Raw genomic sequence first — 18,987 nt, 5'->3', positions numbered from 1 at the left:
AGGTCAAGACTTACCCTGGGTCACATAAATAATAAGGGACAGTATCATTTGCCATAGTCCAGAGGATCAAGGAAGACTTTGCTAGATGTGACATTTAAGCTATCCCTTGAAGGCTCATATTTTCATAGGCTGAGAAGACCATTCCGTGCTAAGCAAAGATTCAGTATGAGGCCAAAATATATAAGTACAAATAAGGCTGAAAAGCAAGGCTGAATACAAAATGGGAAAGGACAGTAATCTGAAATGGCACAAAGAACTAGAACTAAAGTCTTGTAATTACTCTCTGGCATATTGCTTAGCATTTTCTAAAACAGTACTGTCTCAGTCACTAGCCACATGTGGCTATTTAAAATTAAATTAGGTTTTCAGTTATAAGCCATACTTCAAGTACTCAATTTCCACAATTAGCTAGTGACAATCATACTGAACAGTATAGCTACATTACATTTGCATCACTGCAGAAAGTTCTAGATAACACAATTCTAGAATAGAAATACAATAAAAGTCAACTTCCTTTCTAAATAAAGGTTTACAGGTTTCTTTGAAGCTAAAAAATTCAGCTTCAAATAATTTTTAAAAGTTTACATTTCTATAATTACTTACACATAACCAATATAGTGAATAACAGATACACAAAATAGCAAATTTCTACAAAAATATTTCGTACACATTAATACTAACTATAAAGTTAATCCTACTGTATCATGGTATTTTTAATAATCTTTCAGTAGCAATTTCAGGCTTTTATAAAATGTTCTTTCTAAAATGGGGTTTTCATCATCTATTCTCAAACAATTGCTATGTTTTAATTTCAAATAAGGACAGTATCTTGATTTAACCACGTTAAGTAAGGCTTTTCTTTAGTTGAATTTACTGTATGGGTGAAAGCACAATTTCTTCATATTTTCAGAAGAGAAGCACAAAACTTTGTAACAGGAAGAGACCTTAGAAGGTATCTGATATAACCTCATTTTACAGAGATAGTGATCTGCTGTTATTACATGACTGGTTAGTGGCAAAACATAGATAAGCAGCAGCCTTCTGGCTTTCAACAGTTATCTTCCCAACTCCCTCATGTTAAGCACAATATGAGTAAAATTGAATGTTTTATAGAAAGAAAATCTAGAAGAACTACTAGTCACGACATTCAAAATCTCAATGATTTTCAAATTACAAAGGTAGAGAGGTATTGCAGTTCTTAAACCAAGCACTATGGCAAGTAAAATGCAGAGGCAGAGTTTTCATAGCAATTATTCAGATTCTACTCTTTCCATTCCCACTTCAACCTGTGAAACTGTTGCAATTTTGAAATACTAATGAATTATTTTCAAAATGATTTTAAAATTAGTTTTAAAAAAGTCTTAAAGTTAGTTTAAATTACTATTTAAATTTTAAATGAGTTTTAATCCTAATAAAATGTATTCCCAAAAGTATCACAAAAATTATACTACAGGATGAGTATCCCTTATCTGAAATGCTTAGGACAAGATGAGTTTCAAATTTTGGGTGTTTTTGTTTTTTTTTAATTTTGAAATATTTGCATATACATGATGAGATATCTTGGGAATAGGACCAAAGCCTAAACACAAAATTCATTTATGGCCGGGTGCGGTGGTTCACGCCTGTAATCCCAACACTTTAGGAGGCCGAGGCTGGTGGATAACAAGGTCAGGAGATGGAGACCATCCTGGCTAACATGGTGAAACTCCATCTCTACTAAAAATACAAAAAAATTTAGCTGGGCATGGTGGCAGGCGCCTGTAGTCCCAGCTACTCGGGAGGCTGAGGCAGGAGAATGGTGTAAACCTGGGAGGCGGAGCTTGCAGTGAGCCGAGATCGCGCCACGGCACTCCAGCCTGGGCGACTGACCAAGACTCCGTCTCAGAAAAAACAAACAAACAAAAATTTCATTTATGTTTCATACACACCTTACACATATAGCTTGAAAGTAATTTTACACAGTATTTTTTAAAATTTTGTGCATGAAAGCAAGTCTGTGTGCACTGAACCATCAGAGAACAAAGGTGTCAGCTGTGGAAAGTTTCAAATTTTAGAGCATTTCAAATTTTGTGAACTTGTAAATATCTTCTTAGAAGTTGACAATGTAAGGAACTAGCACTTTAAAGACAAAAATCTACCAATTCTCATAAATGATAGCCTTCTATGATGGTCCAGGTAATAATTTGTATACAACATGTCAACATTCATTAATAATCCAAAAATCTCAAACTTGCTGTTTTAAAGGAAGCACCTCTAAACAATTACATATGGCTTATTGTTCAGTAATACACGTACTTCTAAGACTTAAGAATGAGACTTAAAACTGTAGATGAGTAACAGAATGGAATTAAAAAAGCAAGAATTTTGGAGTCGGACTAACCCAGATTCAAGAACAGTGTGACTCTGGGTCCTTGAGCTGTTTTATTACCTATAAAATAGGACTTTTATCACCTAATTAACAAGGTCTCAGTAAAATTTAAAAGGAAGTACTCAAACATGGAAATAGGTACTAAGCACTAACGGAAGAAGCACTAGAATTGTTTGAGTTCCAGTTAAAACTAAAGCCTGATTCGGTAGTGGCACTAATCTACAAGGCTGTATGATTTCTGCCCTGCTCCCCCAACCCCAGCAACGCTAGCAGGTAAGACGTAAGCACAGAGAATGTATAGAGCCAGACTGATCCATGGTTAGATTTTGCAAGGCTGGTGTGACTGCAAATTTTTGTTTGAGACACTTAGACACTCCAAGACAACTGAAGGTTAAGAAAAGAGAGTGCTAATATAGGCAAAATACAGGATGCATAGCACATATTAAGTGTTCAAATATTTATTGAGTTTCACTGACGGAATATAACGTATTAATACTATGTTCTACAACACAGAAGATGGTATAGCTACAACTTCCAAGAACTGATAATCTAGAAAATAAGACATACAAGGCAATGAACATTATGGCTACAGCGACCACGTAATTTGTTAACCAAGCCAAAATATTGTTTAGAGAAACATTATTAATAATTGTACCGCAATAGTTGTAAACCTAGATATTCCAAGGCAAATGGGGACATATTATCCTTATGAGAGCCTCCTAGATAAGAGTACAAACTTAAAAAGATACTTAGGAAAAGGAATGAGAGAAGTGTGTAGAGTAAGAAAAGCTACATCTAGAAAGTAATATTTTCTTTCAGCTACAACTAAACTAGTGACTCTAATTTTGTCTGGGTAAGCTGTAGGAGATCAGTAGCACTTATGCTGGATGTTAGGTGAGGTGGGATTTTCCAGGCAGGGTAAAGGCACTAAAGGAAAAACAAAAGCAAAGAGACTCACAGAAACAGAAAAATACAAGGAAAGTTTATGAAACTCAGAAAAATCCAAGTATCAGTAACAAAATGACAGGAGATAAGGCCAGAAAGGCAAGTTCTTAATTAAGTGTGTTTGCTCATCCATTTTTTTTTTTTAAACTAACATTTATTTAACAACCTACCTGAATGGGCCAGGCATTTATGCTGAGGAAGGACAAAGGAGATGAAGCATGCTCCTTACCTTGGGGAGCTTAAACTATAATCAGGAGGAGAAACAGAATATTGGTGGTTGAAAATGGAGGAAGTCAAAAAATTAGCAAGAGTAAATAGGAAAACTGGTCTAACAGTTCTACTGTACTGGAAAAAAAGAGAGCACAGATGCAGAAAGAGTAATTAGGTGAAATGAACCTGTTATCTTATTTGGAAAAAGGAGTCTCTGAAGATGCAATTAAGTTAAAGATCTCAGGATGAGATGACAATGGATTATATAGGTAGATCCCAAATCCAATGACACGTGTCCTTACAGAAAATACACAGAGTGAAGTCAGAGAGATGAGAAGGCCAGGAAAAGACTGGAGTTATGCAGCCACAAGCCAAGCAATGTCTGTAGCCAACAAAGCTGAAAGAAGCACAGAACAAAATCTCCCTTAGAGCCTCTGGAAGGAACACAGTTTGATTTTGAAATAGCACAAATTACAGACTTCTGCGCTTTAGAACTGTGTGAGAATATATTTAAGTCACTAGTTTATGATAATGTGTTACAGAAGCCCTAGGAAACTCATATGAGAAACTACTGCACTAAATTTGGCATAGTACCCACAACAACAGTAGTGATAACATGAACAAAAACAGGGAAGATGTTCAGACTTGCACTCTGCTCAAAGGTCCTAGAATCAGTGTTAGTTTAGATGTATTTTTTTCTTCTCTATTCTAAATCCAGATAACTTTACAGATTAAAACCAAAGAAAAGGACAATTATAAAAACAATAGGTTTCACCTTCCTCATCTAGAAAAGGAAGAATCTAGACTAGAACAGTGGTTTTCAAATTGATCTCCATGTTCAATTCTACTAATGTAACTCAAGGAAGAGGTGGGGGAAAGTACTACAAAAGAGAATTTCAAAGCACAAGGCTTACAGCTTCTATCAGAGCAGCTTCATTTTTATACATGTAAAATTTTTATATATGTCTATTAGTCCATTTTCATGCTGCTGATAAAGACATACCCGAGACTGGACAATTTACAAAAGGAAGAGGTTTAATGGAGAACTCACAGTTCTACAGGGCTGGAGAAGCCTCACAATCAGAGAGGAAGGCAAGGAGTAAAGTAACATCTTACATGGATGGCAGCAGGCATAGAGAGCTTGTGCAAGGAATCTCCCCTTTTTAAAACCATCAGATCTTGTGAAACTTATTCACTATCATGAGAACAGCACAGGAAAGACCTGCCCCCATGATTCAATTACCTCCCACCAGGTCCCTCCCACAACATGTAGGAAATTCAAGATGAGATTTGAGTGGGGACACAGCCAAACCATATCATTCAATGTCTGGCCCCTCCCAAATCTCATGTCCTCCCATTTCGAAACCAATCATGCCTTCCCAACAGTCCCTCAAATCCTTAACTCATTTCAGCATTAACTCAAAAGTCCACAGTCCAAAGTCTCATTCGAGACAAGGCAAATCCCTTCTGCCTATGAGCCTGTAAAATCAAAAGCAAGTTAGTTACTTCCTAGATACAATGGAGGTACAGTTAATGGATAAATACAGTCATTCCAAATGAAAGATACTGGCCAAAACAAAGGGGCTACAGGCCCCTGGCAAGTCCAAAATCCAGTAGGGCAGGCAAATCTTTTTAAAGCTCCAAAATGATCTCCTTTGACTATATGTCTCACATTCAGGTCACGATGACACAAGAGATGGGTTCCCATGGTCTTGGGAAGCTCCGCCCCTGTGGCTTTGCAGGGTACAGCCTCCCTCGCGGCTTTCACGGGCTGGCATTGAATGTCTGCAGTTTTTCCAAGCGAACAGTGCAAGCTGTCGGTGGATCTACAGTTCTGGGGTCTGAAGGACAGTGGCCCTCTTCTCACAGCTCCACTAGGTGGTATCCCAGTATGGACCCTGTGGGGGAGATCCAACCCCACATTTCCCTTCTGCACTGCCCTAACAGAGATTCTCCGTGAGGGCCCCAACCCAGCAACAAACATTTGCCTGGGCATCCAGGCCTTTCCATACATCTTCTGAAATCTAGGTGGAGGTTCCTAAACCCGAATTCTTGATTTCTGTGCACCCGCAGGCTCAACAACACGTGGAAGCTGCCAAGGCTTGGGGCTTCCACCCTCTGAAGCAACAGCCTGAGCTATACCTTGGCCACTTTTAGTCATGGCTGGAGTGGCTGGGACACAGGATACTAAGTCCTAGACTGCATACAGCAGAGGGACCCTGGGCCCAGCCCATGAAATCATTTTTCTTCCTAAACCTCCAGGCCTGTGATGGGAGGGAGGGGCTGCTGTAGAGGTCTCTGACATGGCCTGGAGACATTTTTCTCATTGTCTTGATAATTAACATTTGGTCATCATTACTTAAGCAAATGTCTGCAGCTAGCTTGAATTTCTCCTCAGAAAATGGGATTTTCTTGTCTATCATATTGTCAAGCTGCAAATTTTCCAAACTTGCATGGTCTATTTTCCTTTTAAAACTAAATGCCTTTAATAGCACTCAAGTCACCTCTTGAATGCTTTGCTGCCTAGAAATTTCTTCCACCAGATACTCTAAATCAACTCTCTCAACCTCAAAGTTCCACAAATCTCTAAGGTAGGGGCAAAATGCTGCCAGAATCTTTGCAGAAAGATGACAAGTGTCACCTTTGCTCCAGTTTCCAACAGGTTCCTCATCTCCATCTGAGACCACCTCAGCTTGGATTTTACTGTCCATATCATTATCAGCATTTTGGGCAAAACTATTCAACAAGTCTCTAGGAAGTTTCAAACTTTTCCACACTTTCCAGTCTTCTTCTGAGCCCTCCAAACTGTTCCAACCTCTGCCTGGTACCCACTTCCAAAGTCACTTCCACATTTTCAGGTATCTTTTCAGTAATGCCCCACTCTACTGACACCAACTTACTGTATTAGTTTGTTTTCACGGTGCTGATAAAGACATACCCGAGACTGAGCAATTTACAAAGTAAAGAGGCTTAATGGAGAACTCACAGTTTCAGGTGGCCTGGGAAGCCTCACAAATCACAGTGGAAGGCAACAAGGAGCAAGTCACATCTTACATGGATGGCTACAGGCATAGAGAGCTTGTGCAGAGAAACTCTCCGTTGTAAAACCATCAGATCTCATGAGACTTACTCACTACCACAAGGAGATCACAGGAAAGACCTGCCCCCATGATTCAATTACCGCCCACTGGGTCCCTCTCACAACACATGGGAATTCAAGATGAGATTCGGGTGAGGACACCACTAAACAGTATCAATATGTAAAACTGTTGAAAAAGTAAGGGTAGGGGAACAGGAAGGAGGCTGAACATAACCAGATTAGATGTCTGGAGTCCTTTTCTGCACTATTTGGCAACTTGTTCTTTCATCTGCCTTCTGAACAGAAGCTGATCAAATGTAGACCCCAGAAATGTATACTATAATACTATAATCCAACCACACTCTTTTCTTCCACCATAATTTCCATTAAGTACCTCAACAGCAAATATTCATTAGCTTTCGAATCTCTTTAAGTTCTTGAATATATAACTCAATAAACACGAAATCTTTTTTGAAAAGCAACTTTAGGTTCCTTTTTTTCATCGACTCCAAGATGAAGATTTCACCCCCAATGTCTCTAAATTAGAGACATAGGTGGTCTATGTATATGCAAACTTGTTTATTATTCATAGTGGCATGACTGATAGTATGTAACACTTACGACTTATGACTTTTAAGTCAATGAGAACCCTATGTTCCACTAATTTCTTCTGGTATGATGAGGACAGCACCAGAATGAAAACTTACAGAATGGCTATTAGAGCCTTGTAAGAAAAATCTCAGTGACTATTGTCTTTTGTGTACTAATGAGTTAACATAGCAAGCATAATGGCTATCCTTGAAAAAAAAGCCTTCCTGCAAAATTAGCCCTTAACTGGCATTGGTGAACTTAGATTTGGGGAGGGGTTCTACTATTAACTGATGATAGTTCACTCTTTGTTCAAATATGGTTTATGCTGAATAACTACTTTCCTTCTAGGAGTCTGGAATATGGGTATATGTTAGGCAGGGAGTACCCTCATTATCAGCCCCAAATGAAAACTCTGTTCACTGGGTCACTAGTCTCTAAAGAGCTTCTGTGGTTGGTAACATTTCATAAATGTCACAACTTGTTCCTGAGGGAACTGAATCCATCTTGTGTGACTCTGGAAAAGGACTGTGGAATCTTGTTCCTGGTTTTTCCAAGACTTTGCCTCAGGCCCCACTGCTGACTGTGCTTGGTATCCTTTATATGTCATAAATCATAGCCTTGCTTATGACTCTTCTGAGTCCTGCAAGGCCCCAGAATTACTGAATCTGAGGGTAGTCTTGGTGATCTTTTAACGTATATTTTATGAAAGACAGCATCAAATAACTCCTCATAGCACTGAGGAAAAGTACAGAAAGGCAAAAGCAATACAAAAAAGTAAGACTCCGAATATTAAAATAGGAGTACCTTAAATATTATCCACTTAAATTTTCATTTTCATGTATGCACACAAATTATGATGATTTTTAAAACTATGCGTATGGGTGAAATATTGACAAGTATAAAAGTATAGTAAATATGAAATAAGTCAATACACATAAAATAAAATTACAAGTGATATAAAATTATTGTCATAGTTTTTTGTTTTGTCTTTTCCTTCCTTGTATGAAATAAAAGTATAGTAAATATAAAATAAGTCAAAATATGTAAAATAAAATTATAAGTGATACAAAAGTATTGTCAGTTTGTTTTGTTGTCTTTTCCTTTCCTTAATAAAATCATATCTTTTAATCAATGACAATTTATATCCAATGAAATAAAGTAATTGTCACATTTTGATATCCTAAAGCAGTAGATCAGCATCCACAGAATAAGTGTTTCACATAAGTGACAAGTCAATGCAAGTTATGACACACTAAAAACAGACTAAGAGAGGTTTTAAAACAATTGTTTACATTGTTTTTACATTCCATCCACTAAATATTTAAATGTTTTAGTTACATGAATTAATATGTATAACTCTCAAAGTTTCTAGAAAGGCAATAATATAAACATTTTTTCATTTCATTTGGTTTAAGAGATACATAAGGCCAGGCACGGTGGTTCATGCCTGTAATCCCAGCACTTTGGGAGGCTGAGGCAGGCAGATCACCTGAGGTTAGAAGTTCGAGGCCAGCCTGGCTAACACGGTGAAACCCCGTTTCTAATTTAAAAAAATTATCCGGGCGTGGTGGCACATGCCTGTAATCCTAGTTACTTAGGAGGCTGGGGTAAGAGAACCGCTTGAACCCGGAAGGCGGAGGTTGTAGTGAGCCGAGATCACGCCATTGCACTCCAGCTTAGGCAACATTGCGCAACAAGAGTGAAACTCCGTCTCAAAAAAAAAAAAATCAAAAAACCACACACATAATACTTAGCTTCTAATCTTGTGCATGAACACCTTTAAAATACATTCACACTATGGAAATGTGTACATTATCAATGTATTGCCTCTCAGCTCCAAATGCATCCTTCTGTATATGCTCTGTGATAAAACGGAATTCCTTTAAGTATTTCTCCTTTAATGTGAACAGTGTTGCATTGTCTTGGGAGAGGGGACTGAAAAGGTATTTCAGGAGGAAGAGTCTATTAGAACTAATACAACAGTTCATCAGGGTTGAAGGATACAAGATCAATACACAAAATTCAACTGCATTTCTGAAGACTAGGAATAAACAATCCAAAAATGAAATTAAGAAAGCAATGCCACTGACAATACCAACAAAAGTAAATATGAAAAAATTCAACAATGTAAAGCTTACACTGAAAATTATGAAACTATGTTAAAAGAAATTAAAGAAAGCCTAAATAAATGTAAACTTATCCCATGTTCATGTATCAACAGACTTAATACTGTTAAAATGGCAACAGTCTCCAAACTAATCTACAGATTCAACATACTCTCTTATCCAAATCCTACCTGGCACAATTGCTGAAACTGACAAATTAAACCTGAAATTTATATGGAAACTAAAGAGTCTAGTAATAACCAAACAAACTTGAAAAAATAAAATTGGAGGACGAACAATGCCCAATTTCAAGACTCTCTTCAAAACTACAGTGATTAAAACTGTATGACTGAAACGAATCAAAACTATGTGACACTAGAATAAGATATATGAATCAAAAGAACAGTACTGAGTCCAGAAATAAACCATCACATTTATCATCAATTTATTTTCGAAGAGTACCAAGTCAATTCAATGGAAGAAAGAATAATCTTTTCAACAAATGTTCCTGCAACTAGATATCCATATTAAAAAATGATGTTAGACTCTTTCCTTCCACCATATAAAAAATTTATATCAAAATGGATCATAGAGCTGAATATAAGAGGTAAAACTAAAAAATTCACCATCAATCTAATACTATAATTACTAAAATGTTAAATCTGTAATTAAAATCCTTCCCTTAAAAGAAAACTACATGCTCAGATGAATTCTGCAAAACAAAGAAAAAAATTATCAATCTTAAACTCTTACACAAGACAAAAAAAAAAAAAGATGAACACTTCCCAACTTTTTAATGAGTCCAGCATAGCCCTGACACCAAAAGGTGGCAAAAGCATTTTAAGAAAGAAAAATTTGAGGCCAATGCAGTTCATTAACATAGGTGGAAAGAAAATAAAACAGCAAATAGAATCCAATGATATAATAAAGGATATATTCATCAAAAACAAACTGAGATTACTCCAGAAACACAATAATGGTTAATATTTTTATAAATGTAATTCACCATCAGTAGAGCTGTATAGAAGAAGCATGTTGGGCCCATAGGATGTAATTTACCACATTATTTTAAAAATGGGGAAAAAATCATATCCTCAACTTTAAGATAAAACATTTGATAAAATTAAGTACCCAGTCACGATAAAAATTCTTGGAAAAAATGGGAACAGAAAGAAACTCCCTGCTTTAGTCCATTTTGTGTTGCAATAAAGGAATACCTGAGACTGGGTAATTTATAAAGAAAAAAGGTTTATTTGGCTCACAATTCTGATACCTGAAAAAGTTTAGGACCGGGTATCTGATGAGAACCTTAGGACACTCTTATTCATGCAGAAGGCAAAGGACAGATGGTGTGTGCAGAGATCACATGGCAAGAGGGGAAGCAACAAAGTTAGAGAGGAGGTGCCAGACTCTTTTTAACAACCAGCTCTTGCAGGAATTAATAAGAGTGAGAACTCACTCATCTCCCTCTATTCATCAGGGGATCTGCCCTGCAACAAAAACACCTTCCAACAGACCCCACCTCCAACCCTGAGGATCAAATTTCAACATGAGGCTTGGCAGAGTCAAATATCCAAAACTATAGTACCTCCCTAACCTGAGAAAAAGGCTTCTTCTGCCAGGCACAGTGGCTCACACCTGTAATCCCAACACTTTGGGAGGCTGAGGTAGGTGGACTGCTCGAGGTCAGGAGTTCAAGACAAGCCTGCCCAACATGGTGAAACACTGTCTCTACAAAAACACAAAAATTTGCCGGGCATGATGGCGGGCGCCTGTAATCCAGCTACTCAGGAGACTGAGGCAGGAGAATCACTTGAACCCGGGAGTCGGAAGTTGCAGTGAGCTGGGGTAGTGACATTGCACTCCAGCCTGGGCAACAGAAGACGACTCTGTCTCAAAAAAAAAAAAAAAAAAAAAATTAAAATAAATTTTTAAAAAGGCTTTTATTTATTTTTTTTAATTTTATTTATTATTTTTTTGAGACAGAGTCTGGCTCTGTTGCTCAGGCTGGAGTACAGTGGCACAATTTCCGCTCACTGCAATCTCCACCTCCTGGGCTCAAGTGATTATCCTGCCTCAGGGTCCCAGGTAGCTGGGATTACAGGTGTGCGCCACCACACTAGGCTAATTTTTGTATTTTTAGTAGAGACAGGATTTCGCCATGTTGGCCAGGCTAGTCTTGAACTCCTGACCTCCAGTGATCCACGTGCCTTGGTCTCCCAAAGTGCTGGGATTACAGGCGTGAGCCACAGCACCTGGCCTGGCGTCTTCTGTTTTTTTAAAACACTACAAAAAAAAATACGTAATTTTGAAATACTGAACACTTTTACCTCTGAGATTACACATGTAACAATGCTTGTAGTCACCACTTCAACATCATACTGGAGGTCCTAGTCACTGCAATAGTCACTGCAATAAGGCAAAGGAAAAGAAAAACAATACAATCATTGAAGAGAAACAGGGCTTCATCATCGTAGATGGAATGCTTATATAGACGGAAAATCCAAAAGATTCCACAAAGTATTATAAATAAGTGAAATCAAGAAAGGTCTCTTTACATAAGGTCACAGTACCAAAATGCATTGCATTTTACATGCCCACAACAGTGAGAAAACATTTTATAAATATTACTTATAACATCAAAAAGCCAAATAACTGAAATAAATCTACAATTAAAATCAGATTAAGTTTAATCTAAAATTTGTAGTTATATAAGACTTCTACACACAGAACAAACCAGAAAGTTTCATTTAAGGAAAACCTCAATAAATAGAGAGATAAACTAGGTTCATGGATTGGAAGACTCAGCATTTGATGCCAAATCTAGCCCCACATTAATCCATATAAATTTAATGAACTCCCACTAAATATCCTGCAGGCTTTTTATGAAGATTAATAAACTGCCACTAAATTTTATGTGGAAAGGAAAAAGGAACAAGACCAAGTACAATAAACCTGAATAGGAGAGCTTACTCCACCCAATATGAGGATCTATTATAAAGCTATAATGAGACATTATGATACTTGTACAAAGATAGAAAAATGGACCACTGGAACAGAGTCCAAAAAAACCCCAGGCATATATGGTTACTTGATTTATAAAACCAGCATTGTACAGCAGAGAGTCTTTTCCATAAATGGTGATGGCTGATTAGTAAATGGGGGAAAAATATGAACCCTATCTTATATAATCACAAAAATAAACTTTAAATGTACTACAGTAAAGGTAAATAACAAAGATTCTAGCAGAAAAAAAATTCATGATGGTGTGCTAGAGAAAGATGTCATAAAAAAAAACACAACAAATTAATTGTAAAGAAAAAGACTGGTTTTGACTACACAGATAGATATGAAGGAACTGCTTTTTATTAACAGAAACCATTCATAGAGTAAAATGGCCAGAGTAGAAAATATTTGCAATACATATGATTAACAAAGGGTTCATATTTAGCATATATAAACAATTCCTAGGAACCCATAAAAACATGAAAGACAACCTAACTGAGTAAAAAGGATAAAGAATGAACAGGCACTTCACAAAAGAGGATATTCAAATGGCCCATAATCTTAAATCTCAATCATCAGGGAATTACAAATTAAAATCATCATCACCATTACATGCTGACCAGAATGGTTAAAAGAAAAATACTCATTTTACAAAGGACTGGTGAGGATGTAGAGCAACTGAAACTCTCTAACACTACTGGTGGGAGTGTGAATTGTCATAAGCACTATCTGTCTGAAAACTCCAAAATCACTGATTTTCCTCCATTTCTTATATCCTAAAATCATTAAGAAGTATTATTTTACCTTTTAATTATCTCATTTCTAAACCTTTCCCTTCCTTTCTACCATTACAACCCTAATTCAGGCCTCAATAATATCTGTATTTCTTAAATCCTACCTTCCTTATATCACCCCTCTGTTCTCCAACTTTCAGACACCCTATCACATCATATTCAAAAAGCACTCGGTCTGACTCTATTCTACTTCTTTCCATACATAAACCCAACTGGTTCCCAGAACACATTTTGTTCTTTATCGGTTAGTCTTTCACAGTACCTAGAACAGTCTCTGGTAGACCTAGTGCTCAATTAAATATTAACAGCCACCAACATAAACTTACTACTACCTCCACACCATCTTTCACGTTTCACAAGTTCATGTTATGCTAATTCATGCCTTCAATACTGACTCATTTCATTCATTCTTAGTCGATGTCTTATTCCATTTTTCACCACAGGTTCTATCCTAAGTCCCAACATCACTCCACGCTCATTCTAAAAGTTTATCACTTAAATCACTAAAGAACAAAACCTTTTTGTAACTTCCCTCTCACACCTAACTTCCCTCTCACACCTAGAAGGGTCTCAACATCTTCACCTATCATGTTCTCTTCCTTATCTAGTAGAAAGAAGTGTCTTCCATTTCTAATACCAGCCTCTCTCATCTATTTTTTTAATGTTTCCACTTATCTCTTTTCCTTGACCTTGCCATATCAATGAGCTTCTCCTGCTTCTCTCCCAAAGACACAGAAGTCTCATCATATAAATTTTTTTTAAAAAGTTTTTCAACTTTCTACAGTGGACACTTCCAGACAATATATTTTCTTGGGCTATGGCAACAACAACATCCAGTTTCTATGAGCAGTAATGCCAGTGTCAGAGACAAGGCTATAATATCCACCATACAGGAGAGAGCAGGTAATGACCTTGACAAACTGACCCTCAATATAGTATCTTAGCTATGGTTCTGGATATAGTTATAGATGCCTACCTTCTTTCAGTTCTTGATTTCCATACCTGAAGCATCCAATTATCTTTCAAAAAACTGTCTTTTAACCATGGGATAAGTTTCTGATGTTTGTGAATAAAACCTTGACTGATGTCTTGGCTTGGGCTGCTGTAACAAAATACCATAGACTAGCTGGCTTATACTCTTTCTTACAGCTCTGGGGCATAAAAGTCTGAGACAAGGGTGCCAGCATTATCAGGTTCCTGGTGACGGCCCTCTTCCTGGCATGCAGATGCCTGCTTTTCTGCTATATCCTTGTATGATGGAGAGAAACAGCTCTAGTGTCTTCCTCTTCTTATAAGGACACTAATCACATCATGAGGCTCTACCCTCCTGACCTCATCTAAACCTAATTACTTCCCAAAGGCCCTATGCCCCCTAATACCATCATACTGAAGGTTGGGAGCTCAACATATGGATTTGGGGGAGAAGGGGAACACAAACTTTCAGTCCATAACAACTGACATAGTCTTTTTCCCTCACAAATTACTTTTTTCTCTTTCCTTTCTTTCCCAAGAGTTGTCCCTACTCTACTTCTTCACTACCCTGTCATTTCTTAATCCTTTAAGACAGGAGTCTCCAACCCCTGTACGAGTCAGTGGCCTGTGAGGAACTGGACTGCACAGCAGCAAGTGACTGGTGGGCAAGCACGTGAAGCTTCATGTGTATTTACTAGTCACTCCCCATCTCTTATCTGTATTTACAACTGCTCCCCATTGCTTGTATTACCGCCTGAGCTCTGCCTCTTATCAGATCAGCAGCAGCATTAGATTCTCATAGGAACACGAACCCTGCTGAGAATTGCACATGTGATTCTCTAGGTTGTGCACTCCTTACAAGAATCTAATGCCTGATGATCTGTCACTATCTCCCATCACCCCCAGACGGGACTGTCTAGTTGCAGGAAAACAAGCTCTGGGCTCCCACTGATTCTACATTACAGTGAGCTGTATAATTATTTCATTATATATTACAACGTAATAATAATAAATAAACTACACAATAAATGTAATGCACTTCAATTATCCCAAAACCATCCACTTCCCCTAACCCCAGTCCATGGGAAAACTGTCTTCTGCAAAACTAGTCCCTGGTGCCAAAAAAGTTGGTGACCCCTGCTTTAAGATGTGACATTTTTCTCCTAACCACTTTTACTAAAATTACTAAGAGTCATGAATGCCCTCACCTCTACTAAATGTATTCATTTATTTATCAACTAAGATTTTTCCTTGTATTTTTCTCCTCTCTCCCTCTGATAGCTTATCCAATCAAAATACCTCCATCTAAAAAAAATTTCTGGACCCATCCACTATTCCCTTCCCTCTTTCCACTTTTCTTTCTTCTCCCCCGTCTCTCTTCTGCCTGTGTTCCCTTCTCTCTCTGAAACAGCTTATCCAATGCAAATACCTCAATCCTGATAATTCCCATTTTCACAACCTACCTCCTACCCCTCGTGCCTCACCCTCCTATCCCCACCTCTCACAAATTTCCAGCTACAGCTCAAAACTGCACCACAAATACATGTGAAACCTTACTGGATTGACTAATCAATCATCTCATCATCCTTTCCTAGTTATTCCTAGTTATTCCAAGTTGGTTCATATCTAACTCCTCCTTCCTCACCCACAATGATATCCAAACACCGTATCATCTACTTCTCAGATCCAAGCCTCCCTTCAAATCCCTTTGCAAAATTGCCATTTATCTCTGTAATCCTCTCTTTCCATGGAACATCACAATGGTTGTCACCTTCACTTGTCTGTCATAGCTCCAATATATCTTTTACATTTCTGCCAGAGCTATCAGAGCTATACAATCTATCAAGTCATGGATGGACTCAACAGTTACCTGCCTTCCAAAGTTCCTCGTCTTGTCATAGCTCCAATATATCCTTTACATTTCTGTCAGAGCTATACAATCTATCAAGTCATGGATGGACTCAACAGTTACCCGCCTTCAAAAGCTCCTCAGTGGTTACCACAGTCTAACCTCCTCAGCAAAGTATTTAAAAATCCATGACTTCCCTCCATAAAGTTCATGCTTGAGTTACATGGGAACACTAATTCCTTCTAGAGTCCTCATCTCAGTGGTCTTTTAAATTGAACACCCTCTTTTCATTGACCTTCCCTCACAAATGGAAATCTAAGCTATTCCTTCAAGATTCAGCTGGAAAATTAACTCCTCTAAGTCTTCTTCCATCCCTAAATTGGTCCTCTTTCTGTAATCCGACAATACGTTGTTTAAATTTCTAACATAAGACAAGTCATTTTTGTTCACTGTATTGTTTGTTGTATTTACATATAGCACTTTATTGCAATTTAATTTCATAGCAATTCTGTGAAGACAATATTATTGAGCCAATTTAACAGGGGAGGAAAGAGGCAGAGAACTGGGTTTAATACACACACACAAACACACACACATAAACACAGAGAAAAACATCTTTCATTCCAATGTCCTGACAATTAAGTTTTACATTTCTTGGGGCAAAGACTCCAAGGAGCCTAGCAGAGTCCTTTCTATGTAACAGATGCTTTGTAGGGTCGTGGGGTTGTTTTGTTTTTTGGTTTTTTTGGTGAGACAGTCTTGCCCTACTGTCCAGGATGGAATACAGAGAGGCAAAATCTTAGCTCACTACAGCCTCCACCTTTCGGGCTCAAGCAATCCTCCCACCTTATCCTCCTGAGTAGCTGCTACTACAGGTGGACTCCACCATGCCTGGTTATTTATTTATTTATTTATTTACTTACTTACTTACTTAATTTGGTAGAGATGAGGTCTCACTATGTTGCCCAGGCTGCTCTCAAAGAATTGGGTTCAAACGATCCTCCTGCCTCAGCCTCTAAGGGATTACAGGCGTGAGCCACCGCACCCAGCCTGCTTTGTGTTTTAAGTATGTTTGAAACCACCCTGTTTTTCTGTCTGAACTCTTGAAGACATAGCTCAAAAATCTCATTTTTAACTCTTCCAGTCCTTACAAATATTTCTGTAAACTATATCATATTACTTGGCATGTTGTTACAAATGTCATTTTATATATAAGCATTTTATATATAAGCCATTAATCGTACTCATGAGTTCATAAGCTTTAGAGGGCCAACATGCCTCATTCCACAGTGGTATCCTTTATACTCCCTAGCACATGGTTGTTGCTCAGTAGTCCCCAATTTATCCCTTGCTCAAATCTCTAAGTCCTTTTATTTTTTTTGCATGACAGATATAGATCAACTGTGACTAAACTTTACTTCTACTGTAATAGTAAAAATTACTTAACCCATTCCTGAAATATAAAGTTCATACATAGGTCAGGGAAGTATTGTAAGGATCTGATGGGAGAAAAATCTAGAGTGACTATTTTAGATGACTGTAGAGGGCAGCAAAGCAACAGTAGTATCCTCAAAGAAAACCATGTATTTTTCTTAGGGAACTTGAAATTTGTTTTTATATTTAAAGAGATGCTGTCAGGATTAAAGCTTTTGAAGGAAAAGGGACTTTTGGGGATGCCAAACACAAATTTCATCAGCTCTACTTATATATTTAAACATTTTTACTATTAACTATAAATATAATGAAAATATATCAATGTCCAGATCCTTTTACATGAAAAACAAGCTTGATAAACAATGTACACTTTCAAAATAGCCACCATAATTGCTGAGTACTTTAAGAATCTAAAAGTTGAAAATCTTTTTTCATTGAAAACTGCCAACATAATCTATTTCTTAATTTTATTTTCTTAAATACAGAAAAGAATGTCAATAATCTAGATAGTCTTATTTCCTGCTAATTAGTATTACTAGTTCTAAACTTGATATGCCTTTTTGTTATTCAAAATCAGTCAACTGTAGGGTCTATACCAGTTTAAAAGACAAAAATTATAAATCCTTTGGCACTGTACTAGTATACAACAATCAACAATGCAACACCTTGAAAAAGAATAGACATTCCCTTACTGTTATTTCAATATTGAAGGTCACTCTGCTTTTAATATGAACTAGGCAGAAAAACTGCATCAAGATAATCATATACTTACAACCTCAGAAGTGTTTACAGGAATGGGGAAACTACTATAAAAGCTGACATTAAATACAACTGCATTATTTGCATGTTTCTCAAAGATTGTGTTGGCAGTAATTTTTTACTTCCTTTAAATTTAACAAGCAGAAATGCAGCATTTTAGAGTGACTGCTGTAGTCATTAACATAAGCAGGCTTATGATTTAGTGAGAAATGCTGCTATCATGTTTTAGCCCTGTGCCCTTAAAGAGAAGTATAGAACTGTTAGCTATATGCCTTCTTCCACTTGACTCTCTTCCAAAAAATTAAAGGAATGGAGAAGCACTTTTTTATTTTGCATTTAAAATAAAGTAGGTAGGGTATCGCTAAGCAGGTTTTAAAAACTAGGCAGTTTATTGTTAGACTCAGTATTAAATTAAATGTATAACCATGAATGATTATCTCTAAATCAAATTAGGAGGGAGTTTGAGTCTATAATGAAAGGACATTTAAACATTTAAACATTTTTACTATTAACTACAAATATAATGAAAATATATCAATGCCCAGATCCTTTTACATGAAAAACAAGCTTGATAAACAATGCCCTGTTTTGCTGGGCGCGGTGGCTCACGCCTGCAATCCCAGCACTTTGGGAGGCCAAGGCGAGCAGGTCACGAGGTCAGGAGATCGAGACCGTCCTGGCTAACACGGTGAAACCCTATCTCTACTAAAAATACAAAAAATCAGCCGGCTGTGCTGGCAGGCACCTGTAGTCCCAGTTACTTGGGAGGCTGACGCAGGAGAATCGCTTGAACCCGGGAGGCAGAGCTTGCAGTGAGCGGAGACCGCGCTACTGCACTCCAGCCTGGGCGACAGAGTAAGACTCTATCTCAAAAA

The 18,987-nt window shown here is 37.5% G+C and overlaps 1 protein-coding gene across 5 annotated transcripts in view; it reads right to left on the bottom strand.

Moving 5' to 3' along the window:
* Positions 1-18,987, bottom strand: part of NECTIN3 (nectin cell adhesion molecule 3) — a 131,783-nt gene that overhangs the window by 105,210 nt on the left and 7,586 nt on the right. For 3 of the 5 annotated variants that reach the window (XM_017882328.1, XM_017882325.1, XM_017882331.1), the window contains exon 2: positions 11,629-11,707. The exons of the other annotated variants lie outside the window; for them this stretch is intronic. In XM_017882328.1, coding sequence (XP_017737817.1) covers positions 11,629-11,644 — 16 coding nt within the window. In that variant the 5' untranslated portion in view covers positions 11,645-11,707. The remainder of the gene's footprint in view (positions 1-11,628; positions 11,708-18,987) is intronic. 5 annotated transcript variants of the gene reach the window in all.

This window comes from Rhinopithecus bieti, unplaced genomic scaffold, assembly GCF_001698545.2.
Source record: "Rhinopithecus bieti isolate Rb0 unplaced genomic scaffold, ASM169854v2 scaffold_777, whole genome shotgun sequence".
In the NCBI taxonomy this organism is placed as follows: Eukaryota; Metazoa; Chordata; class Mammalia; order Primates; family Cercopithecidae; genus Rhinopithecus; species Rhinopithecus bieti.
Note: the sequence above shows the minus strand (reverse complement) of the source record. Positions and strands in the feature narration are given on the sequence as shown.